Source organism: Puma concolor, chromosome E1 (genome assembly GCF_028749965.1).
Source record: "Puma concolor isolate L17-30 chromosome E1, mPumCon1.1.hap2, whole genome shotgun sequence".
Lineage (NCBI taxonomy): Eukaryota > Metazoa > Chordata > Mammalia > Carnivora > Felidae > Puma > Puma concolor.
In genome coordinates this window covers 62584161-62608460 of record NC_141680.1, presented here as the reverse complement: position 1 = coordinate 62608460, position 24300 = coordinate 62584161, and the positions used below count along the sequence as shown (strand labels likewise).

The 24300-nt window shown below is 52.8% G+C and overlaps 1 protein-coding gene across 2 annotated transcripts in view; it reads left to right on the top strand.

The window, feature by feature from the left end:
* NPLOC4 (NPL4 homolog, ubiquitin recognition factor) overlaps positions 1–24300 on the top strand; it is a 62614-nt gene that overhangs the window by 25340 nt on the left and 12974 nt on the right. For both annotated transcript variants that reach the window (XM_086685581.1, XM_086685582.1), the window contains exons 9-12: positions 2430–2516; positions 4827–4898; positions 5270–5396; positions 9037–9197. In XM_086685581.1, the coding sequence (XP_086541707.1) occupies positions 2430–2516; positions 4827–4898; positions 5270–5396; positions 9037–9197 (447 nt within the window). The remainder of the gene's footprint in view (positions 1–2429; positions 2517–4826; positions 4899–5269; positions 5397–9036; positions 9198–24300) is intronic.

The window sequence follows — 24300 nt, the reverse complement described above, 5'->3', positions numbered from 1 at the left end:
AACACTGGAAACTTTTCTGGTGGAAGGAGGAGGGTCCTTAGGGCGTGTCTCATGAGGGACCAGCAATCAAATACTGTTTTAAAGTCACTTGGAAAGTCCTCTCTTAAGGACTGTGCCACCAACTAGTTAACACATTTATGTTTGTTTGCTTTATTTGCAGTATTTAGGGATAGGTTTTATGTATGTATACTCTTAAACGTGTTGCACGATTACATGAAGTACTTGTGTAGTATGTTTCATTGTATACAATTATTACGAAAGTGAATACTGTAAACATGGAACCCAAGTGTGTGATACACGTGCTGGAGTACTTGGGGAGGGTGTGCTCGTGTCTCTAGTTCCCTATGAAATCAAACAAACTAAGGTGGCTTGGGGGGTGGCCAGAGTATAGTAAATGTTAGTGGCTGGCTCTAAGTAGTCGGTGTATGAGTCCTCACAAGGAAATTCTGTAAACTTTTCTGTATGTTTGAAAAAAATTTTTAAATATTTATTTTGAGAGAGTGAGCGAGCATGTGAGCAGGGGAGGGGCAGAGAGAGAGGGAGAGAGAGAATCCCAAGCAGGCTTCACACTCAGCTTGGAGCCCAATGCATGGCTTGATCCCAACCACGAGAACATGACCCGAGCCAAAAATCAGGAGTCGGACACTTGACCAGCTGAGCCACCCAGGTGCTCCTATGTTTGAAATTTTTAATTAAAATGTTAGAAAAGAAAAAATCACATTTCCAAAGATCCAAGGTACCCCCTTCATCCTATCCCTCTTTCCGAAATATTTGGCTTAGACTTCTAAAATTTGAGTTTTTAAAGTACAAGCGAATAGACAGATATTCATACTATCCTTTGGGTGTATGCCTAGCATACTCACCCTTGTCGCCTTGCACTGTGTTCTTTACGTCAGTCCGTGACCCACCGACTTCTTTTTTTATTATTATTAATGTTATTTTTAACGTTTATTTGTTTTTGAGACAGAGACAGAGTATGAGTAGGGAAGGGGCAGAGAGAGAGGGAGACGCAGTCTGAAGCAGGCTCCATCCAGGCTCTGAGCTGTCAGCACAGAGCCCGAGACCCACCGACTTCTTAAGTAAAGGTCTGAAACCGCGGGCCCCGTCGCTCCTGACTGGTGTGCGGGTGTGTGGCTCTTGCACACGTGCCGTTGTCTCCCCGGCTGTATCTCTGCAGGTTCTGAATGTCGTCTACACCCCTTTGTCCATTTCTGTATTTACTGAGAGCTGCAGAGGAGGTGTCTGAGTGGACCTACTGTGGTGGCTCCTTGGACGGGGGTCGCTAGGTGGCGACAGAGGCTCTGCCTGAGAGCCGGGATCCCCGGATTGCCCAACCGGTAGGGCACTAAGTGTGCTCCGTAATGAGCGGGCTGCTTTTGGAAGCGTGGTACGTTCGCCTTGGGTTTCGTACAGGGTCTCTCTCGTGAGGAGTTTTCAGCAGGTCTCTTGGGAGCTGATTGAATTAAAAACGGAAACAAACCTCTGTCGTCCAGACAGACTCCTAACAGCATCGTCCTGGAGGTTGAAGCCATTGACCTCCAATAGCATCCGCTTCATTAGAAGCGGAAGTCCATGCTGTGACAGGTCTTGAAACCAGATCCTTAGATTTGTCCGGAGTCTGTGGTGTGACCTGTGCTCCGGAGGTGTAGGTGATCTCCATGTGCTAATACTCAGCGACAGAAAGTTCTTTTGTTGTTTTGCCAGAATTTGACTAATTTACAAGGACGTGCCCAATTAGTATAACTTGGTCTGGGGCGGCCTTCACTTTTCTGTGCCTGTGGCTGGGGTTTCTGCCGGGTACGGTACTTCCTAATGACCCTTGAGCTACGTGTCAGTGCAGGCTCTGTCCACGGCAGGGAGTTGGGCTCTTGTGGCCGGCGTAGGTTGTGTGTGAGCCAGCCAGAGTCTGAGCCCACCTGCCACCCCGAGCCAGGTGCTCTGCCCACCCACCGGCAGGTTGCCTTGTCCTTTCCTTGTTTTCCGCCTGTCATTGCTCACTTGGTCCTGTGAAGTGTAGCACTGTGTGCGAAACGGCACACATGTTTTCCTCGCCTGTTTTCTGGAGACACGTTACCTTAGGTTTTCTGGAAACGTGTTACCTTACAGCTCAAATAATCTTGCCTAACCCGGCCAAACCCGTTTGGAAGGCAACTGTTTACCCAAGGGAGTTTTGAAACGGACTTTCCTCAGTGAAGGAACCCAGCAGAAAAATGTGTAGAGAGCCTTTCTCCTCCCTGAGAGCAGCCACATACTCGACGAGGGACTGTGGTGGGAACCACCTTGCCCTCTCGGTCTGGATTGAGAGCACCGTACGGCCTGAGGAGGCCAAGCCCCCGGGCTGCGTTTAGCTGCCCTTGGGACTCCTGAACTGGAGCCGGGTGGCTGTGGGCTCCTCTGAGTTGGGTCTCCTCCTTTTACTGCCCCAACAGATTGGCACACAGAATAGCCTGGAGCTTCTGGAAGACCCGAAAGCTGAGGTGGTGGATGAGATTGCCGCCAAACTTGGCCTGAGGAAGGTACGGAACATTCTGCTGGCTTTTGATGGGGGGGTCGGAGCTGTCTGTTGGGGACCTCCGGGTGGGTGGCACGGCCAGGTCCTGTCTGGGACTGAGCTCCCAGCTACTCAAGGTCAGGTGCAGGCCCAGTGTGTTTACTGGGCGCCACTGCCTCTCTGTTCCTCTGATTTGAAATAAAATGAGAATGTTTCTCTGATCTAAAGTAAAATGAAAACAGATGACTCCCCATTCTGGGGCTTGTGTTTAAATCTGCCGGCCCCTCTTCCTGAGGACAGCTCAGAGAATGGAGGAATGTAATGGCGGGAGCCAGACCCCCTCTTTTGTCCGGGAAGGGGCCTCGATGCCGGGCTGTGTGTCCCGCCCGCACGCTGCGGCCCGGGCTCCTGGTGTGAGCCGGTGACAGAGGCCTGTGTGTGGGGTTCTGCTTCCGTCTCAGGTGCTCCTTCTTCTGTCATCATTGGACTTCCTATTTCTGATTTAGGTGTCTGAGCACGTGAGGTTTCCTAATTTTACCGGGCAGTTAGAAAACAGAGAACTTTCATTTTGAGTCTGTTTTGTTTTTTCTATTAAGTTTACTTATTTTTGAGAGAGTAGGCGAGAGAGTGCACGAGCTGGGGAGAGGCAGAAAGAGAGAGAGAGAGAGAGAGAGAGAGAGAGAGAGACAGAAGATTCCAAGTGGGGCTTGATCCCACAAACTGTGAGATCATGACCTGAGCTGAAATCAAGAGTCAGACGCTTAGCCGACTGAGCCACCCAGGCTCCCCAATCCTTTATTATTTGTTTTTTAATTTAAAAATTTTATTTTTATTTTTTTAAATTTTTTATTTTAGAGCGCGAGCACGTGTGTGAGCAGGGAAGGGGCATAAGGTGAGAGAGAGAAAGAGAGGGAGAATATCCCAAGCAGGCCCCTGTGGCCAGCGTGGAGCCTGTTGCAGGACTTGATCCCATGACCCTGGGATCATGACCTGAGCCAAAATCAAGAGTTGGATGCTCAGCCAACTGAGCCACCCCGGTGCCCCTATCCTTAATTTCTTAATCAACTTATGAACATGGAAAAATTAACTCTCTACAGAAGATAAACAGTGCAAAATAAGGAATGTATTTAAAACCTAGGAATGTTTTAAAGCAAAGTCATTTTCACAAAAGCTTTCAGAAAACGTCCTATTGTTTCTAGCAAGGAATCGGCATCTTGATTTAGGGCCATATTTTGGTTTAAATTCTTGAAGTTTCTCTCGTTCAAAAGAGAAACTGGTATAACTTCCTCTTAAAATTTTTTTTAATTCGTACTCTTTTTTTTTTTTTTTTTTTTTTAACGTTTATTTATTTTTGAGACAGAGAGAGACAGAGCATGAATGGGGGAAGGTCAGAGAGAGAGGGAGACACAGAATCCGAAACAGGCTCCAGGCTCTGAGCTGTCAGCACAGAGCTGAACTCACAAACTGTGAAATCACGACCCGAGCCAAAGTTGGACGTTCAACCGACTGAGCCACCAGGCACCCCGTTTGCTTGGGTATTTTTGAAGAAAATGAAGTTCACATTTGCCTGGTCTTGTGTGCGGGAGAGGGATTTGAAGAGTTCTGTGTCACGGTTGTGCCGGAGAGGGTCTTGGGCACTGCATTGCTTCTCCAGAGGATGTGTACTTGATTTCCATCCCCAGCCAGGTTCTGGTTCAGGAGGGGCAACCGGCTGTGAGGTTCATGAGTACAAGAGGATCAGGGATCACGGAGCACACAGACAGGCAACCGTCCGGGACTGGCGTGTGCGTGCCCTAGTGACAGGACTCTCACTCCTTGTAGCCCCCAGACGGTTTCTGCAGCACTGCGGCGAAATGCAAGGGAGCAGCTGGGCAAGGTCTCCGTCGTAGTGCTCCTTATTTTAAGTGCCTTCTCTATGGAGTCCGTTTTCTTGTCTCACAGAGAAAGCCGTAGCCCCTTAAACAGCATTGTCTCTAGTTGCTTGCTCATTGTGTGCCTTCCTGGTTGGAGTGTAAGCGTTCTGTTAATCTTGTTCTTGCCGGCGGTCTCCTCCCACACCCGGCATGGGGCCGGGTACCGAGTTGGTGCCACGGGGCTTCTAACAACAGGTGAGCCCTGCTCGCTCACCATCACCTCCAGCCCAGCAGTGCCAGGGGAGTGTGGCCGTTTGCACCCGAGTGGAGTTTGGAAGTCATGGTAGCTGAGTTGAGGAGCTGGCTCGTGAGAGAGTCTCTTACTGAGAACATTGTTCTTAAGTTCTCCGGGCGGAGGCCAGAAAACATTCACCACCCGTTTTCAAGAAGAGGCTCGGAAGATACTTTCCTTTTTCCTGCAGGTTGGCTGGATATTTACAGACCTGGTCTCAGAAGACACCCGGAAGGGTACAGTGCGATACAGTCGGAATAAGGTGAGGTGGGATGGGAGCCCGCAGCTTGGTCACGAGCCCGCGGGGTGGCCACGCACAGCTCATCCTGGCTTCTAGGCCAAATGATTTTCCACACAGTGGGGAAAATCGATAAATTACAGATGGGTCTGTCGATGTGTCTTCTAGAGCAAAACCCCTGGCCTTCACCTGCCAGTGCTCTCGGAAGGTGAGCCTGTAGGGCGGATGCTTGACGCTTCTGGCCTTCATAGTTATTTGCGGTGGGAAAGGAGCCCGTGACAGCTAGGGACTGGAGGTGTTGACGTCGGGTAGCCGTTGACAGAGTTCAGTTCTTAATGTTTTCTAAAGAAGAAATAGATGCCGTACAACTCCATGTGCCGTTTCTCTTTTCTCAGGACACCTATTTCCTGAGTTCGGAAGAATGTATCACGGCAGGAGACTTCCAAAATAAGCATCCCAACATATGTCGACTCTCTCCAGATGGACATTTTGGATCCAAGTTCGTTACCGCGGTGGCTACAGGTATGTGTTTTGTTCTTCTTTTGGTGGCTTTTCATTCTCAACTTAGTTACTACTGTGCCTGTGAGATGCAGATTCCTCTTTTTGTTTTGTGGTAGAAATCTAGAACTTACCTGCATCGCCCGTAGAGCCACTGAAACTGGGGCCTCCGCGTGGCTCTTCCCTCATCTGCTCCCGTTCCAAGGTCAGGTTCACTTGGTTCTGGGTCTCTGCTCGGGGCTGCCTTTGCCCCTTCCGGGAACCAAGAGTGACTGGCCGTGCAGGAGAAGACTTACTGTTTGTTATTTATTTTTGACGTCGTGAATAGGAGTCATTCAAGATACCATTTCCGTGCACGTGTGTGTGTGTGTGAGAGGTTATATATGTCCTATTCTGTGTTATGTGCGTCACAAGTAGATAGTGACCAGAAAAATCGGGGCCCCATAAAAAAGTGCCGCCACATCTCCCATAACATCCTTGACGGACGCTGTCGTAGGAAGAGCCAGCCATAGGACCGTGCAGTTTAAAACGAGTAGGAACTTTAAACTTGAGAACCAACTCCTGCAGACGTGATCTGTTTGGTCACTTTGGTCCAGTCTAACCCGAACCCCGTGAAGACCTGGTTTCTGCTCTCACAGTTTGTTCACGGTGGCCATCCTTCCCCTAGTCTTGTAGGAAGAAGCACCCTCAGGTCACACCAGTGTGCAAATAGCCCGAGCCCGTAAGCAACTAGATCCCCTGCTAATCCAAGTTGAGGCTGCTACGCTGTCACGGGAACCGTGATGAAAAACACTGCCTGAGATTTTAAGATGCATCAGCTTGAGGTCCATTGGGATTGGTAGTCACTTCTTTGAAATGAATGTCCTTTTGACGAGTGAGAGGCAATGGCAGCAGCTTTCACATGCTAGTGTGAATTAGTTGAGTTGGATTTATTTTCGTAACCTGTTTTTGGCCAGGTACTTAAGGGAGTGGATGAGAGCGTCGAGTGGGGTTACAGTAAACGGTTCCCCAGCGTAGGGTCCTTCCAGGAAGGCGGCTTGGCCACGGGCTGTCACGGTGGGTGCCGAGCAGGAGGAGAGCAGCTCAGACTGGACACCGAGCAGGGGAGCCGGGGCAGGGGCGGGGGCGGGGGGGGGCCGTCTGAAGCATCGCACCTCGTCCCTCTCCCAATGAAAATAAAGCGCGCCGTCCCCCTGCATCAGTGGTTCCTCACCGGGGGCATGTCGCTGCCCCGTGGAGCTGTTAGGGCTGCACTCCCCACGCTGCACGCCCGAGGCCCCGGTGGGATGGGAAGGGGCGGGCCCGTGTGTCTGCGGCCGTCTCCCAGGAGACTGCTGCATCCCGGCTTTATGGTGCCTCTGCAGGCCCCGTGCCCGCAGCCGCCCCTCGAGCTGCTGCTGAAGCTCTGAGCTCCCCCTCGCCCCTCCCCGCCAAGAACAACTGTAGCTCCAGACGTTTGGAGGAAGGGAGTAACGATCACGTGTGGGGTTTGCTCCTGTGAACACGAAGGGTCTGCTGGAAGGAGAAGGCTTCGTTGAGCCCGAGTTGAAGCTCTCTGCTCTAATGCTAGCTTCTGTGTGTCTTGGAGGGCTGGCCGCCCACACCTGGGGGCTGTGAGAGTCCCTTCCCGAGGCCAAGGTCCAGGCACAGAGTTCTTCCGCCACGGGCCCTTTTCTCCCGCGTGCGGGTTCCCTCGGCAGGTTGACTAGGGAGGGGAGTGAGAGAGCTCGTCCCACAGTCCCCTCAGCTCAGCCGGGATCGGGCCTCCCGCGAGCCTAGAGAGACCCGCCAGAGCTCGGCGTCTCGCTCCTCCGTGTGGAAACGAGCGTGTCTTCTCATCGAATGTACCTTTGGAGGCTGTCCCTGTGGATGAATACTGCTTTGTTTTAAATAGCCTTCCATTTTACAAATCCTGTTTTCTGTTTTTCGCTGGTCCTCAAAGGCCAGGTTTTTTTTCCAACAACCCATCCTATTTTAATGATCCATCCAAAAGCCAGGGTGGGTTTACAACGCCCGAAGTAAAATGATAGCCAGAGGCACCCACTGAGGGCGGCCTCACCACTCTCCTTCCCCACCTCCCCCTCTGCCCCTTCTAAGCCAGCGCGCTCCTCTTTGGTGCGAGGGTGGTGTGCCTGACCCCGAGCGCACCAGAGGGTGACGAAGGGCTTTGCATCTGCCGCCTCGACCTCAGTGAGCGGTCGTGGCCAGCTCTCCGCAGGATGTGCGTCAGGGCCGGAGAGATGCTAGGCTTGCTTGCCTGTGGGCCCCCGGAGCCCGTTCAACTCTGCTTTGGGAAGCCAGCTGCTGCTGTCCTCTGGTGTGCAAAGTGGAACACGGCAGGCCCCCGGCTTGTCCTCTCCAGGCTGGTTCTGCCCCTGTCCTTCACACTTTCTGATCGTTTGGTCATCAGGTCTGGTTTCTGATAAATGTTTGAAAGCCAGATGGAAAAACATTTCTGTTCCCCGATGAGGAACTTAACTTTGTTTTTGTCAGAGAGACTAAAGGAGAGATATCGAGAATTTTTTGTTTTTTTAAAATTTTCCAAAGCTGCCAACGATAATGGACTTTAGAGTTGTCAGAACGTCACCCGATTATGGAGGCGCGTGTATTTGTGGCGGTGGAAGTCGGCCGAGTCCACGGCCTGGTCTTCCCTCGGCCAGAGGCTCGGGGCCCGCCTTTGACGTGGTGCCTGTCCTTCTCTCCAGGGTCTCCTCTCAGCCAGGTTGCTGCTCGGTTTCACTTCGCTGGATGGTTCCCTCTCAGTGGCTTTTGCACTATCCTTGTCCCTAATTTTAAGACTTGTTGGAGGTTTTATGAAGCGATGATGGAGAGAAGAGTGGGGAGAGACACGCAGGGCCGCACACGGCACAGTGAAGCCAGCGGCCCGGGCTGAGGCCCTCTACCTGCTGGCCCTGGCTCTGTGGCAGCGTCCTCGCCTCCCGAGTGTGGCGCTAGAGGACAGTGCGTGGCCGTGCGGGCGTCTGTAGGGTAGAGACCACGGTACAGACGCTGTGTTGTCTTCACCGCTTGTCCCGTCCGTCTCCATCCCCCTCCGCTCACTCAAGAACGCAAGCGTGCTGGAGGCAGGGCTCTGGTGTTCCTGACAGTTAAGAGCCCCGGTGCTGGGTGACAGCACACATAGTCTGGGGTGGGATTGGAGGATTTTTTTTTTTTTTTAATGTTTATTTTTGAAGGAGAGAGAGACCGAGCGTGAGTGGGGGAGGGGCAGAGAGAGAGAGAGAGAGAGAGAGAAGAGAAGAGAGAAAGAGAGAGAGACAGAATCTGAAGTGGGCTCCAGGCTCTGAGCCGTCAGCACAGAGCCTGATGTGGGGCTCAAACTCACGAGCCGTGAGATCATGACCTGAGCTGGTCAGACGCCTAGGCACCCCAGGATCAGAGAACGTTTACCAGTCCTGTTTTCTGGTTCTGAGAGAGTGTGTCCTTGGTGGGAACCGCTTGAACAGCTGCGCGGCGTCTTCGTGCCCTGTGTCCACTGCCGTGCGCTCCAGCCACTCGTAAAGTTGCGGCGGCACGTTTTTGAATTCTTACCCGAGACAGACTCTTTGGAGTTGATTTGTTCTGTTGGTCCGGAGTGAAGAGTGACAGATACGGACTGGGTTCGAATCTCCCTTGTGGATGCTCATCGAAGGACTCTCTCTTGCAGGTGGTCCGGACAACCAGGTCCACTTTGAAGGGTACCAGGTATCCAATCAGTGCATGGCGCTGGTCCGTGACGAGTGTCTGCTGCCGTGCAAAGACGCCCCTGAGCTCGGCTACGCCAAGGAGTCCAGCAGCGAGCAGTACGTGCCTGACGTGTTTTATAAGGTAAAAACACCACGGTACCCAAGGAATCGTGCGGCGTGGCGTGGGCGCGGACCCGTGTTGGACTCCGCGGTCCCCTCAGCTGCTTCTCCTCTGAGCTTGTTTAGGACCCACCTTGTGGGTAACAGCGCCCCGTCTTCAGGGCTTCAGGGCTCGGTATTCAGCTGCTCGGGCTTCTAACCGAAAGGAGACGTAACATTCATGGGGCTGGGTCCTCTGCCGCCAAATCAAAGCCCTGCAGCGCAGAGACCATTTCTGTTTCTCAAGACAAGACGACGACAGGATACATCACCAGGAGTCAAGGGTGGAGCTGTGTGTGCTCAGTAATTAGGCCCTCCTCGGGGCGCCGGCATTTGAGTTAACGAGTTGGACAAAGGATTGTCTGTTTAGAAATCCTTTTCCTTGTGAAAGCTATAAAAGCTGTTTTTATCGAGAAATGTCCTGTTGAACGTGTAGGAGTCAGGTGCTTCCCTATGGGAAGCTGGAGACCCCATTTTCCTCCTCTACTCGGCACTCGTTCTCGGGTCCCGTCGGGTGGACTTGGGTCCCGTCTGCCCCATCCTGCCGCCTGGAGGGCTCCTTGAGTCATGTCTCTCGGTGCAGGGCAGCCTTGCCGCGTCTGAGGGCACTGTCTTCACTTGGGTGTCTTCACGGTAGAGAGAATTCTGGGTTGACGGTCAGCTCCACCGTCCCCTGCCTCGGGGTGTTTCTCGCAGGAAGCCCCTGTGCCCCTCGTGGGCTCCTCCATTCACAGTGTGACTTTCCTGCTGACTGCCTTTCCGTTCTTGTCTTATCGCTGGTTTTTAGCAGCTTGACTTTGACTCGGGTAGTCTTCCTCGTGTCCTGCGTTTGGCGGTGGTTGAGCTTCTCGGGTCTTCGAGTTGTGTCAATTTTTGGCCATCGTGTTTGTTTTACATTGCTGCCGTGACAGGTGTTTGCGGACGTGGCGGCCATGAAACCCGGCTCAGGCGTTGCCTCGTAGTCCGGGCCACGGCAGGGTCGGTTGGGGCTCTGACGTTCTCCGTGGCGTGAGGCGTCGGCAGCACCGAGTGTCCCGGCCCCGGCCTGGCGGCAGGTCACGGCAGGGCCGTCCGCTGCTCTTCCCTGGAGGCCCGCAGGAGTGTACCCTCCTGGCCTGCCTGTCTAGTCCAAGGTCATCTCCCGATTTTAAGGTCAGTTGATGAGTAACCTTCATCACACCTGCAACATCCCTTTGCCACGTGAGGGGACAGACGCACGGGTGTGCGTCCTCCTCCCATTCATGGTCCTGGGGAGGAGGCTGGGAAGTATCCCAGAACCATTTCTAGAATTCTGTAGAATTCTGCACATGCCAGCCGTTCAGTACCTTTTTCTTTTTTGGTTTGGGATTTTGTTGTTGTTGTTTGTTTTTGATCGCTCAGGGACTCCAGTCACACGTGTATTTGGCTGCTTGAAGTCCCACAGCTTACTGATGCCCCATTTGTCGTATTTCAGTCTGTTTTCTTTCTGTGCCTCATTTTGAGGAGTCTGCGTTGCTGTTTCTTGCGGCCTGTTCGTCCTGGCTTGTGTGACGTCTGGTCTGCTGCCGCTCCCATCTAGCAAACCGTCCGTCCCGGGCGTGATCGCTGCGGTTTCCTCTGGTGTGTGTGTGTGTGTGTGTGTGTGTGTGTGTGTGTGTGTGTGTGTGTGTGTGTGTGTGTGTTTCCCACGCCTCCACCTGCCTGCACGCGTGGGATGCAGTTATAATGAGTATTTTGATGTCCCGATCTGTTAAATCTGTCTGTCACTTCTGGATCAGTTTTGATTGGTTGATTTTTTTTTTCCCCCGAATTATGGGTTGTGATCATGGCGTCTTAAGGTCCTCGTGTCCAACATTTGTATCATCTGTGGGTTTGTAGCTGTTGTCTTTTTTTGGTGTAATGTCTGTCTTTTCTCTTTACACGTTTGGTAAGTTTCCGCCGTGTGCTGGTCATCGCATATGAAAAAGCCAAAGACCCCAGAGGACGTTTTTCCCTGGAGACGACCCCCCCTCTGTCCAGCGGGGCCACGATGCAGCACCCAGATGCACCAGAGCGGTACTCAGGGGTCAGGTCTGACTGACATTTATGGAAGACTGTCCGCTGCGGGTTCTTGCCTTTTCATGGAGTGCAGTCCAGAGTTCCTGCTCTGTAAGATGACACCTGCTTTGGGTGTTTGTCCCCTCGGCCCCGAATGACTGGGAGATTCAATCTCCTCCTGAAACAGGTTTCAGCTTGGTTGCTGCGTCGTGCAGTGTAAACACGTGGAGACTCCACCCCACACGCTTCAAAACTTGTATTATCTTGACTGGGAGAATGGCTGTGTGTTTGAAACCCCCGGGTCTCAAACGTGGTCACCCCAGCCCTGTGCAAAGCCCGTCTCTGCCAGGTTCTCTGTGTGCGGCCCCGGCCCGCTGCCAGTGAGCTGAAATCCCAGCCCTTCATGCTCTCGGGAGTGGGGGAGCCTTGTGGCCCTCATCACTGCGTCCGTGTGTTCACTGCCCTGCTGTGCGGCCTCCAGGCCCCTCCTGCCCTCAGAGCAGCCCTCTTCGGAGGTCTTGCACGTTCAGTGCCAGGCCACCGCAGTCAAGCAGATGGTGCCGTGACACGAGTCAAACGCATGTTTTGGTTTCCCAGCGCGTGCTGAAGTTCTGGGTACACTGCAGTCTGTTCAGCGTGCCGTGCCGTCGTGTCTAAAAAACAGCGTCTTGGGGCGCCTGGGTGGCGCAGTCGGTTAAGCGTCCGACTTCAGCCAGGTCACGATCTCGCGGTCCGTGAGTTCGAGCCCCGCGTCGGGCTCTGGGCTGATGGCTCAGAGCCTGGAGCCTGTTTCCGATTCTGTGTCTCCCTCTTTCTCTGCCCCTCCCCCGTTCATGCTCTGTCTCTCTCTGTCCCAAAAAAATAAATAAACGTTAAAAAACAGCGTCTTTTATTTATTTATTTATTTTTTAATTTTTTTTTTTTAACGTTTATTTATTTTTGAGACAGAGAGAGACAGAGCATGAATGGGGGAGGGTCAGAGAGAGAGGGAGACACAGAATCCGAAACAGGCTCCAGGCTCCGAGCTGTCAGCACAGAGCCCGATGTGGGGCTCGAACTCACGGACCGCGAGATCATGACCTGAGCCGAAGTCGGACGCTTAGCCGACTGCGCCACCCAGGCACCCCAAAAACAGCGTCTTTTAAAACTTTAATTGAAAAATACTTCATTGGGGCATCTGGGTGGCCCGGTTGGCTGAACATCTGACTTTGGCTCAGGTCATGAACTCACAGTGTGTGAGTCTGAGCCCCACGTCGGGCTCACTGCTGTCATCGCAGAGCCCGTTGGGATCCTCTGTCCCCCCCCCCTGCACTTCCCCTGCTCACGTGTGCGCCCTCTCTCTCTCTCTCTCTCTCTCTCTCTCAAAAATAAATAAACATAAAAAAAAAAAAACATATTTTATTACCCAAAAACGCTAACCATCATCTGAGCTTTCGGCAGGTTGTAATCTTTTTGCCTTGACCTGGGGGCTGCCAACCGGTTAGGGTGGGGGCTGCTGAAAGCCTGGGTGGCTGTGGCAAATTGTTGCCAGACGACAGCCGGGAAGTTTGCTGCAGGTTCGTTCCCTCGCCGGTGGCTCCTCTGCAGCAGGCGACGCTGTCTGACAGCGGTGCACCCCCAGGAGAGCTTTCGGAGCCCCAGGCCGTCCTCTCAGACCCCACCGCCCCCTCGTGCATGAGTTTACGTGACAGCAGAGATCACTGGGCACGGGTCACCACGACAAATGTGGTCCTAACGAGAAGCACCAAACAGGACACAGACACGAAGTGCACAAAGGGTGTGGGCCATGGCGCCGGTGGACTTGTGTGATGGCAGGGCGGCCACAAACCCCGGTTTCTAAAATCTCACAGCATTTGTAAAACACAGTAAGACGAAGTGAGGCGGCTGTTCCGGGAGATCGCACGGGGGCTGTGACCTGCCCTCCAGGTGCGCGGCCTCCGTGTGTCTCAGGGCTGAACCGGGTGGGGGGGGCGTGCGCCCCGGGCCTCCAGTGTCCAGTCTGTAGTTGTGGCACCGCCACGCGCCCTCCCCAGCACGCCCCTGGCTCTGCGTGCGCTGGACACCCTGAGGACAGCCCCCCGCTCAGTCCCCTGTCCCCTCGCCACCGCGTGCCCACGGCTCTCTTAACAGCTTCTCAAGTGCAGCTTTAACGGTCTGTGTTCTCAAGCTGTTCGTGGGGGCCGTTTGGCACATTGTGTGGGTGTCTCTGGGTCCTGGCAGCTGGCGGGGTGCCAAGGCGTGGATCTGCGAGGGGGTGGGATTCGGGGCTCTCCTTTCCTACCTGAGAACTGTGCTTCCTGTGGCCATGGCTTTCTGAGAGCTGCAAGCGTCTCCTCTACTCCCCACCTCGGCCGCTGGGTTAGGTTTCGTTCCGATTGTGGTTGTCACCCTCCCCTTTCTGGTCGGAGAGAGGAGGCTCAGGGAGGCTCGCGCACCCACAGGTGGAGGGGCACGGGCGGGGGCTGCCGGGACCGCAGAGTCTGGGCGCCAGCACGCTGCCCGCGCGGGAGCCTGTCATCCCTGGGGACACTCGAGATCTGTGACGCTCCTAGCACGTGGAGTTCTAGAATGGATAAAGGGCGCTGCCTGCTGAGCCGGATGCCCTGCGTGAAGCCTGGCGGAAGGGCTTCCCTCTCTTCGCTGTCTGTGCAGAGTCCTCGTTGTGCACAGAGTTTTGGAGGGGATTCCCTTTCCGGAGGTTTTCGCTGCCCGGCGTGCGTGTTCTGGAGTGATTTGCTGGGAGAGGCCTGGAGGCAGCACTTGGGGAACCGGAACTCGTTCCAGTGCTTGTAGGCTCTGTGACGCCTTTGACATCCTTTTCTTAATGAGCAGGTGTCCACGTGGAGAGAGATTTTCTTTTTTTTTTGTTTTCAAAGATTTATTCTTTTTTTAATGGTTATTCATCTTTGAGGCAGAGAGCGAGAGGGTGAGTGCCCTTGAGTGGGGGAGGGGCAGAGAGGGAGGGAGACAGAGGATCTGAAGCGGGCTCCCTACTGTCAGCAGCAAGCCGGGTGGGAGGCTCCAGCTCACGGACCGTCAGATCGTGATCTGAGCCAAAGTCGGACGCCCAACCTACTGAGCCACCCAGGCGCCCCTCAAGTCTAAATTTTGTTTTAATTTTTCAGTGTTCATTTATTTACTTTTGAGAGAGAGAGACAGCGAGAGTGAGCACGAGCAGGGGAGGGGCAGAGAGAGAGGGAGACACAGAATCCGAAGCAGGTTCCAGGCTCTCAGCTGTCAGCACAGAGCCCGACGCGGGACTTGAACTCACAGGCCGCGAGATCCTGACCTGAGCCGAAGTCGGACACTCAACTGACTGAGCCACCCAGGTGCCCCTCAAGTCTAAATTTTTAAACCATTTTTGACAGATGAAATTCACATGTAGTACAATCACCGATCCACCCATTGAAAGCGCACGGTTGGCTGGTGTGTAGCATATTCACAGGGTCGTGGGGCCAGCACCACCACCTAAGTTAGAACCTTTGTCCCCTAGACAGAAACCCACAGAGCCCGAGCCTCCCGTCCTGACACTCCTGGTAGTCGTTCCTTTGCTTCCTGTGTGGGTTTGCTTGATGGAATCGCACACGCGGGATCTGTTGTGATGTGTCCTTCACCGCTTCCCATAACGTCTTTAGGTCCAGCTGTGTCTGTGTGGTGTGGTCCTCAGTCTGTCTTATCAGCACACCAGGCGGCCTGGTGGGGGCGGCAGGGCCTTGACCTGGAGAGGGACTTTTGAAACTGGAAACAACCCCACTTGTAACAAAGAATTTACTTCCTCACCAACCAGAAGGAAATAGAGGCTGAACACCCCCTGGATTGCTTCATCTGTGCGTGTGTGTCCGTGTTACTGGGTGGTGGGAGCGCTCCCAGGCATGGGGAAGGGACAGGGCAGAGGGGCAGACGACTCGCCCGTGCTCTGGCTCCCGGCACCTCCTGGCTCCGTTCTTTCTGCTCCTGAGTCCACACGGCTGCTGCCACTGCAGGGGCGGCACTCTGGGGTCCTGGCTGGACAAATGGGGTCCTGGCCGGATACACGGGGTTCTGGCTAGAAACCTGGGGTCCCGGCTGGACATGCTGGGCAACCGGCAGGGCGTGTGTCGTAGGGGACAGGCATGCTTTCCTTGTTGGCCGCGTGTCTGGAAATGCCTGCGAGTGAAGGACCATGGCTCTTGCCGCCCCTGCTCCTTCCAGACTGGTGCCGTTGAGGGAGAGTAAGGCTTTCCTGTGATGGCTCGCTCGGACGCCTCTCAGGTCTGGGGCAGTAATGGAGCTAATGGGGAGGGGTGCTCCCATTGGTCTTCCAGGGGGGTGGTTCCTAGTCCCTTGTTTAGGGCTTCTCCACCCCTCCCCCATGGTGTTTAATAAAAACCAAAACCATGAGGCTTGACAGCACAGACCTGGCCCTCAGGTCCTGTTTCTGTAGCAGGTACTTCACTCGTCAAATCACACCCTGCCAGGAACCCATGTGAGAGTTAAGTTATCCCCGCCCCCACCCCCAAAGTTCCTACCAAAGTTCCTACCACCCCCAAAGTTCCTACCTAGATGCATTTGTGATGCAGTGTTTTGTAATGCAAAACCAGTATTTTGACTCATTTTCAGCACTTGAGACCTAAGGTCCTGCTGGCTGCCATTCTGAACAGCTGGACAGTGACTTCATCTGACCCTTTGTAGGAAAGCTGTGGGTCTGCAGGTGATGACAGAATCCGGTGTCTTCTTTCACGAGCTCAGTGTCTCCCATCCGAGGCCCCTCACCCAGGCTCTCTGCCTCCTTTAGCAATAGCGTGGGCCCCTGGCTCCACCCCAGCACATGCTCAGGAAGCCCTCACGTGCATAATACGAATGAAAACGTCACTTCAGATGAATCAAACTGCCATCTGTTTTTCTTTTCAAAGTTTTTGAAATGAAACATCAAATACATAGGAGGATTATTACTTTTTAAGTTGGCCAACCAATACTTTTTTTTTTAACTTCTGTTTTTGGGAGAGAGAGCGCGCGCGCGCGTGTGTGGGAGTTGGGGAGGAGCAGAGGGAGAGGGAGACACAGAATCCCAAGCAGGCACCAGGCTCCGAGCTGTCAGCACAGAGCCCAATGCGGGCTTGAACCCATGAACCGTGAGAACATGACCTGAGCCGAAGTTGGACGCTTAACCTACTGAGCCACCCAGGCACCTCCCCCTACACTGTGTCTTTTTACCTTTTTTTTTTTAACTTTTTTTTTTAATGTTTATTTATTTTTGAGACAGAGACAGAGCATGAATGGGGGAGGGGCAGAGAGAGAGGGAGACACAGAATCAGAAGCAGGCTCCAGGCTCTGAGCTGTTAGCACAGAGCCTGACGTGGGGCTTGAACTCACAGTCCGCAACATCATGACCTGAGCCGAAGTCGGACGCTTAATCGACTGAGCCGCCCAAGGTGCCCCTGTGTTTTTTTAAAAATTACATTTTTAGCATTACATTAGCCTATATTTGGGCCAAAAAAAAATTAGGTTTTCAAACTGTTTGAAATTGGTAAATGTGTGTTTGGCAGCTTTGCTGTGTGTTATTAGTTCCTTGAATTTATTTTATTTTATTTATTGACTGATTGTTTAATTTACATCCAAGTTAGTTAGCATATGGTGCAACAATGATTTCAGGAGTAGATTTCTTAATGCCCCTTACCCATTTAGCCCATCCCCCCACCCACAACCCCTCCAGCAACCCTCTCTTCTCTATACTTAAGAGTCTCTTATGTTTTGTCCCCTCCCTGTTTTTATATTACTTTTGCTTCCCTTCCCTTAATGTTCATCTGTTTTGTATCTTAAATTCCTCGTATGAGTGAGGTCATATGATATTTGTCTTTCTCTGACTAATTTTACTTAGCATGATACCCTCCAGTTCCATCCATGTAGTTGCAAATGGCAAGATTTTGGATCGCTGAGTAATACTCCATTGTATATATATTCCACATCTTTATCCATTCATCCATCGATGGACGTTTGGGCTGTTTCCATACTTTGGCTGTTGTCAGTAGTGCTGCTATAAACATTGGGGTGCGTGTGCCCCTTTGAAACAGCACACCTGTATCCCGTGGATAAATGCCTGGTAGTGCAATTGCTGGGTCATAGGGTAGTTCTATTTTTAGTTTTTTGAGGAACCTCCATACTGTTTTCCAGACTGGCTGCACCAGTTTGCAATCCCACCAGCAGTGCAAAAGAGATCCTCTCTCTCCGCATCCTCACCAACATCTGTTGTTGCCTGAGTTGTTAGCGTTCGCTATTCTGACAGGTGCAGGGTGGTACCTCATTGTGGTTTTGATTTGTATTTCCCTGATGATGAGTGATGTTGAGCAAGTTTTCATGTGTCTGTTCGCCATCTGGATATCTTCTTTAGAGAATGTCTGTTAATGTCTTTTGCCCATTTCTTCACTGGATTATTTGGTTTTTGGGTGTTGAGTTTGATAAGTTCTTTATAGATTTTGGATACTAACCCTTTATCTGATACGTCATTTGCAAACATCTTCTCCCATTCCGTCAGTTGCCTTTTAGTTTTGCTGATTGTTTCCTTCTCTGTGCAGAAGCTTTTTATTCCGATGAGGTCCCAGTAGTTCATATTTGCTCGTTTCCCTTGCCTCCAGAGACGTGTTGAGTTAAGAAGTTGCCATGGACAAGGTCAAAGAGGTTTTTGCCTGTTTTCTCCTCCAGGATTTTGATGGCTTCCTGTCTTACGTTTAGGTCTTTCATCCATTTTGAGTTTCTTTTTGTGTCTGGTGTAAGAAAGTGGTCCAGGTTCATTCTTCTGCGTGTCGCTGTCCAGTTTTCCCAGCACCACTTGCTGAAGAGACTGTCTTTATTCCGTTGGATATTCTTTCCTGCTTTGTCAAAGATTAGTTGGCCATACGTTTGTGGGTCCATTTCTGGGTTCTCTATTCTGTTCCATTGATCCCAGTGACTGTTTTTTTGTGCCCGTGCCATACTGTCTTGAGGATTACAGCTTTGTAATACATCTTGAAGTCCAGGATTGTGATGCCTCCAGCTTCGGTTTTCTTTTTCAAGATTGTTTTAGCTATTCAGGGTCTTTTCTGGTTCCATACAAATTTTAGGATTGCTTGTTCTAGCTTTGTGAAGAATGCTGGTGTTATTTTGATAGGAATTGCATTGAATATGTAGATTGCTTTGGGTAGTAAGTTCCTCTAATTTATATACATATTCTTGTGGGTTTTCTGCACAGATGAGCATATTGTCCAGAAATGGCAGTTGTCTCCCCTTTCCCATTCATTTCGGCTCCTCGTGCTGGTAGGGCTTCCAGAACAGTGTCCAGGGACCAGTACTATTATCTTGTTTGCGACCGTGAAATAAGAGCTTTCAGGATTTTATCATTAACTGTGAGTCTGTCTTTCTGGTAATGCTCTTTATTTGGAGATTTGCTTTTTGCTTGCATGTCTTGTAAGTTTCTTGCACTTAAGAAGCGAGCTCCCTTTTGTCACGGAGCCTATGTTGTTTCTTTAATCCTGCTGTGGTTTCCCTGGATTGCTCACTCGCCTGTCGGTGAGAGCAGGCTAGCAGTGCTTCCCACAATTTGTTACAGACTTACGGGGTTTGAGACAGTCATTTCTCACGTTTTAGGAAAATACCAGTTTGAGCAAAGAGACCTCCACAGGCAAGCATTGAAGTAACTCCTGTGGGCCGTGGGCTGTAGGCTGTGGGCTGTCGCCTGCAGGCTTACAGATGGGACACACACTGATGCCTGTCTGAGGCTACTCATCGTGTTGTTGTATGTGGTAAACAAAAATGGGAAGTAATTCTACAAGTTCAATAATAACAGGGCCTTCAATTAAAATATGTCTCTGAGGGGCGCCTGGGTGGCGCAGTCGGTTAAGCGTCCGACTTCAGCCAGGTCACGATCTCGCGGTCCGGGAGTTCGAGCCCCGCGTCGGGCTCTGGGCTGATGGCTCGGAGCCTGGAGCCTGTTTCCGATTCTGTGTCTTCCTCTCTCTCTGCCCCTCCCCCGTTCATGCTCTGTCTCTCTCTGTCCCAAAAATAAATAAACATTGAAAATAAATAAAATAAAATAAAATAAAATAAAATAAAATAAAATAAAATAAAATAAAATAAAATATGTCTCTGGGATAAAATACTATGTATGTGACCGTTAAAAGCATGTGCTTGAAAATTATTTAAAAATCTGGGATAGGGGCGCCTGAGTGGCTCGGTCAGTTGAGTGTCTGACTCTTGGTTTTGGCTCAGGTGGTGGGATTGAACCCCACGTCAGGCTCTGTGCTGAGTGTGGAGCCTGCTTTACGTTCTCTCTCCCCCTCTTCCCCTCTCCCCTGTTTCCCTTGCTTGCACTTGTTCTCGCTCTCTTAAAAAAAAAATATCTGGGATAAAACTCATAATGTAAAATTAAGCGTGTACCTGTACGTGCAGCGTAAAGATACATGTGTAGGTGTTTGTGCACACATCGATGTGTGCATTTATACGGAGGACGGGGCTGGAGAGCTCGGGGGTCCTTCGGGAGGGTGGTGCTTGTCCACAGCTCCGATCTGTACGTCCCAGCACGTACTGTGCAGCCTGCAATGAATGGCTGGGGGTTGGGAAGAGGTGCCCTGAGACCGAGACACCGGAGAAGGAAGGAAGGTGAAGAGACCTGCAGGACGGCCAAGGCGTTGTGTTTTCTGTGCTTTTCCTGAAGGAGTCACTGCTTGACCTGGGTTATCTTCGGGGGGGGTGTTCACGGTGGAGGGAACTGGTCTTTTCTGTCTTCTGTGCTGCGTTGATGCTACATGTGTGTTTCTTTTATAATTTAATGCAAGAGTTGTACTTGTTCATGGTCGCACCCTTGACTCCTACAAAAAGACACAGGGAAGGCGTGATCAGCGGTAGCCACTGTTTGTGTCTAGCATGTTTCCTTTTCATTTCTGTTATTTTAGAGCAGATTTTTTTAAGTTTATTTATTTTGAGAGCACAGCTGCGCACACAGGGGAGGTGGAGAGAGGGGGAGAGAATCCCAAGCCGGCTCCACACTGTCAGTGCAGAGCCCAACACAGGGCTCGATCCCACGAACCCTGAAATTCTGACCTGAGCCGAAATCAAGAGTCAGATGCTTAACCAACTGAGCCCCCCAGGCGCCCCATCAGGTTTTTAAATGGGGCTCATAATGATAAGGGAGCACGTTATGGAATATGTGGCTGAATCAATGTATTTAACAACTGACATCTGCTTCCGTTGCTCCTGGATGCCGCTAGGGGTGCTGGTGCACGTTGGTGCAGCTCTGGACAGGACGCCGGTGCCGGTGCCCCCATCGTCACCCCGGCCATGGGTAGGTGAGGGTGCGGCTTGGGAGAGTGCTGCGTTCCCTGGGGGTGGATTTGCAGGCGTGGTGTTTGGATGGTGTTCGGGGCTGTTGCCTGGATGAGGTGGAGACGAGCGTCCGGGGCCAGCTGAGGCCTGGGCCCCCAGCACAGACAGGCGGGGCTGCTGTGCACCCTCGGGGCACAAGGGCACACCTGGAAGCCAGGCAGAGCTTCCTTGTCAGGAGGCGCCCGTAGGTCCAGAATGGGGGCGCCGTTGGCACCATGTGGCCATCGGGGCCTGGCGCAGCTAGCGTGGGGAACGCGGGGCTGGTTAGCACGTTTTAAAGAAGAGACCAGGGAGGAGCCAGGTCTGCTGGGAAGGCAGGCGGAGCAGTGGCCGGTGCTGCTGTGGGAAGCGGGGCCAAGACACTTGCTCGTTCAGGGTTTCGTGAACGTCAAAGAAATACCCCGCGTGTGTGTCCTGTGGGAAGAGGTGACGGGCGGGGAACAGAGGAGACCGCGAGTGGTGTCCTTGAGGCAGCGCAGCACGGTAGAGAATGTGTGGCGGCCCTGGGCTCCGGGGTGTTCAGAGACAGGACGGTACCGGCTGGGGGTGGACGGGGGCCCCGAGCTCCCGGGCCGGCGGGCCGCTGCTGGAGGGCTGGGACTGGGAGTCTCGGGGGACCAGTTTGCACACGGGAAGCCAGGCTTCGGCCGAGAGCAAGGCCACAAGTAGTAGGTGGAAGCTCGCCAGCGAGCATCTAGGCAGCGGGAGCCCCGAGGGGATGCCGTCGGACGGGGTGCTGCAGCTCCAAGGCGCATGTGCTTCAGGGGCACAGGTCTGTGTCTCGCTTAACGTACAGGGACTTTACTAATACAAAATCGGACGTGTGCTTCCGGGAAATCCGAAATTCTAGATGACGGGGAAGTAGGCACCCGGCACCAGCCTTCACCTGTGCTTCCAGCACCCACTGTGCACGCGTGGGGGCAGGAGAGCCTAGGACGGCATCGCCAGGGTCTGCAGCGTCTTCACTCAGGCCAGACCTAGACCCCCTGCCAGGTGTCACACCTGGGTCCCGGGACGACAGCGGTGGGCGAGTCGCACCGGTGCCCTCCTCCCAGGCGGCCCGTGGGGCGACCTTGGGGGTGTCCCGGTGTGGCGTGGCAGGGCGCTCCAGAACTGAAGAGTGTGAGAGTTAGCCAGGTGGGGAGGGCCTCGTCCAGGGGCCACATGTCCTCGGGGCCCGATGCATCTGGGGGCCGTGGCTCTGTGGTAGGTGGAGTGCGCTGGAGATGGTGACGCGGGTGGCGGGAAGACACGGGCAGAGGTGGAAGGTGGCTCTGGGACGTGCCTGCCGGAGGGGATGTGGAGGCGGGTGGATTTTGCGGCAGGCAACACGAGCACCACATGCTGGCTGCCGAGCTGGGAGAGGGCAGCAGGGGGGAGATGTGAGGTGGGCCTGAAATCCGCGAGGAGGCACGCTAGGAGGGGAGGGAGCTCACTGTCGTAGAAGGTCATTGTGGGCACAGGGCTGGGGAGCCCGATGAGGCTGGCGCTGTCGTGCAGGGGACGTGCGTCCACTGGCTGCGGCCTCTGGGTGTGGAGACTGGATGCCAGGGCCCAGGGCTCTGCCGTCCTAGCAGGAAGGGACCCGGGCTGGAGCCAGGCCTCTGGTTGGGGTGGGTGGGAAGGCACTGGAGTCATGAACTTCGGCAAGTAGCACCGTGAGCACGGCCGGGGCTGTGTGTTTGAGGTCTGGCGTGGCCGGACCGCAAGGAAGCCAAGCCAGCCATCTTTGGTGTCCTCCGCTCTGGAGGCCCTGGAAGGGGGAGAGGGGACAGGGAAGCAGAGAAGGGGCAGCTCTCCTGCAGGGAGCTGCCGTGGGGGCTCTCGAGGCCCGTGGAGCCCCTTTCTGTCTCCGCCATCGTTCGGGGGCCGTCCCAGTGCCTGGCGCTTACCCAGGAGTGCTCTCTGGGCCAGCCCTGCCTCACTCCTGCCACGTGCTCTGCGCCGGCGTCATTTGTCAAAGGATAAGTGTGTTTCGGGGGTTTTATGCACTCTCCCAAATCTCCGAGAAGGTGGCGCTGTCTGAGCCCGCGGGGCCGTGCTGTCGGGACCCCGCGCTGCACCCCTTCATCCTGAGAGGGTGTCTTCTGTTTCCTTGGGGAATTGCCTTGTGCTTTGTGCATTCGGTCGGCCGGTCTTTGTGATTAACCCGTCATGTGCTGCACACACATGCCAGGGTGCCGTTTTCTTTATAGTTGTCATACAGAGAAGCTGCAATCGTTTCTGCTCAAAGAATCTTTTTCGTTATGATTTCTGCCCATTTCATTGTTATTTGGGAAATAATTCTTTATCCCAAAACTACGTACTTACTTATGTTTTCTCTTGGTGTTTTTATCGTTTAATTTTACATTGAGGTTCGTGATCCATTTATCCGTTATTTTTTGGTTTATTTATTGTAGTTCTCTTACACATCACATGTTTGTCAGGGTGGGACCCTTCACTCATTCAACTATTTATTTATTTATTTATTTATTTATTTATTTATTTATTTATTGAGAGAGAGAGAGAGAGAGAGGGAGGGAGGGAGGGAGGGAGGGAGGGAGGGAGGGAGAGAATCCCAAGCAGGTTCCGTGCTGTTGGTGCAGAGCCTGACTCAGGGCTCAATTTCATGAACCATGAGATCATGACCTGAGCAGAGATCAGGAATCAGATGCTTAACCAACCGAGCCCCCCCAGATGCCCTTCATTTAGCTTTTTTAAACAAATGGTGGGTTTTTTTTAATGTTTATTTTTTGAGAGAGTGAGCACGCATGGGGAAGGGGCAGAGAGAGATGGAGACACAGAATCTGAAGCAGGCTCCAGGCTCTGAGCTGTCAGCACAGAGCCCGACACAAGGCTTGAACCCACGAACTGTGAGATCATGACTTCAGCCAGAGTCAGACGTCCAACCGACTTAGCCACCCAGGCACCCTTCCAAAATGTTTTAATTACAAGAGATTACGTTTGCTACCAACGTTATTTAGGAAAACTTAGCAATTAATCAAGAAATTGCCAAAAAGAGAAGAGATTCTGAACAACATACTAGCATAATGTCCAGTCTCAGAAGAAGGATTTTGTGGTACCTGAAATCTCCAAGCTAGGCTTTCATTCGAATCTGCTGTCAGGACCAGGGTCTGTGGCCACAAGGTCCCCACGAGGGGAGGAGTAGGGTTGGAGTGCGCGACCTCACGGCGCCATCGCGTTGTTGAGCGGAGATCGCCAAGTTCTGATGCAGAGATGAATTCTGCTGTGGATGGACCGGGTCTCTGACCCCCTCCACCCCTCCCAGCCGTTAGATCTTGGGCAGGTTAACTCACCTTGGTAGCCCTTCGTGTCCTCATCATGCGCTGGGGACCCAGGGGTTGTGTGCACGCGGTATCTAGCCTGGACTGTAGGCTACCAGCACCTAATACATGCCGGCGACTGGTTGTGTCTGCATCTGACAGTTTGCAGGTGGTTATCAGCGAGACGGTTTCCTAGACGGTGATTCTTGGAGAAAGTTTGTCCTGAGATCTTGCCAGTTCTTCAAAGAGAAAAGCAAAATAGGAGTAAACTTAAAAAAAGGGGCGCCCAGGGGCGCCTGGGTGGCTCAGTCGGTTAAGCGTCCGACTTCAGCCAGGTCACGATCTTGCGGTCCATGAGTTCGAGCCCCGCGTCGGGCTCTGGGCTGATGGCTCGGAGCCTGTTTCCGATTCTGTGTCTCCCTCTCTCTCTGCCCCTCCCCCGTTCATGCTCTGTCTCTCTCTGTCCCAAAAATA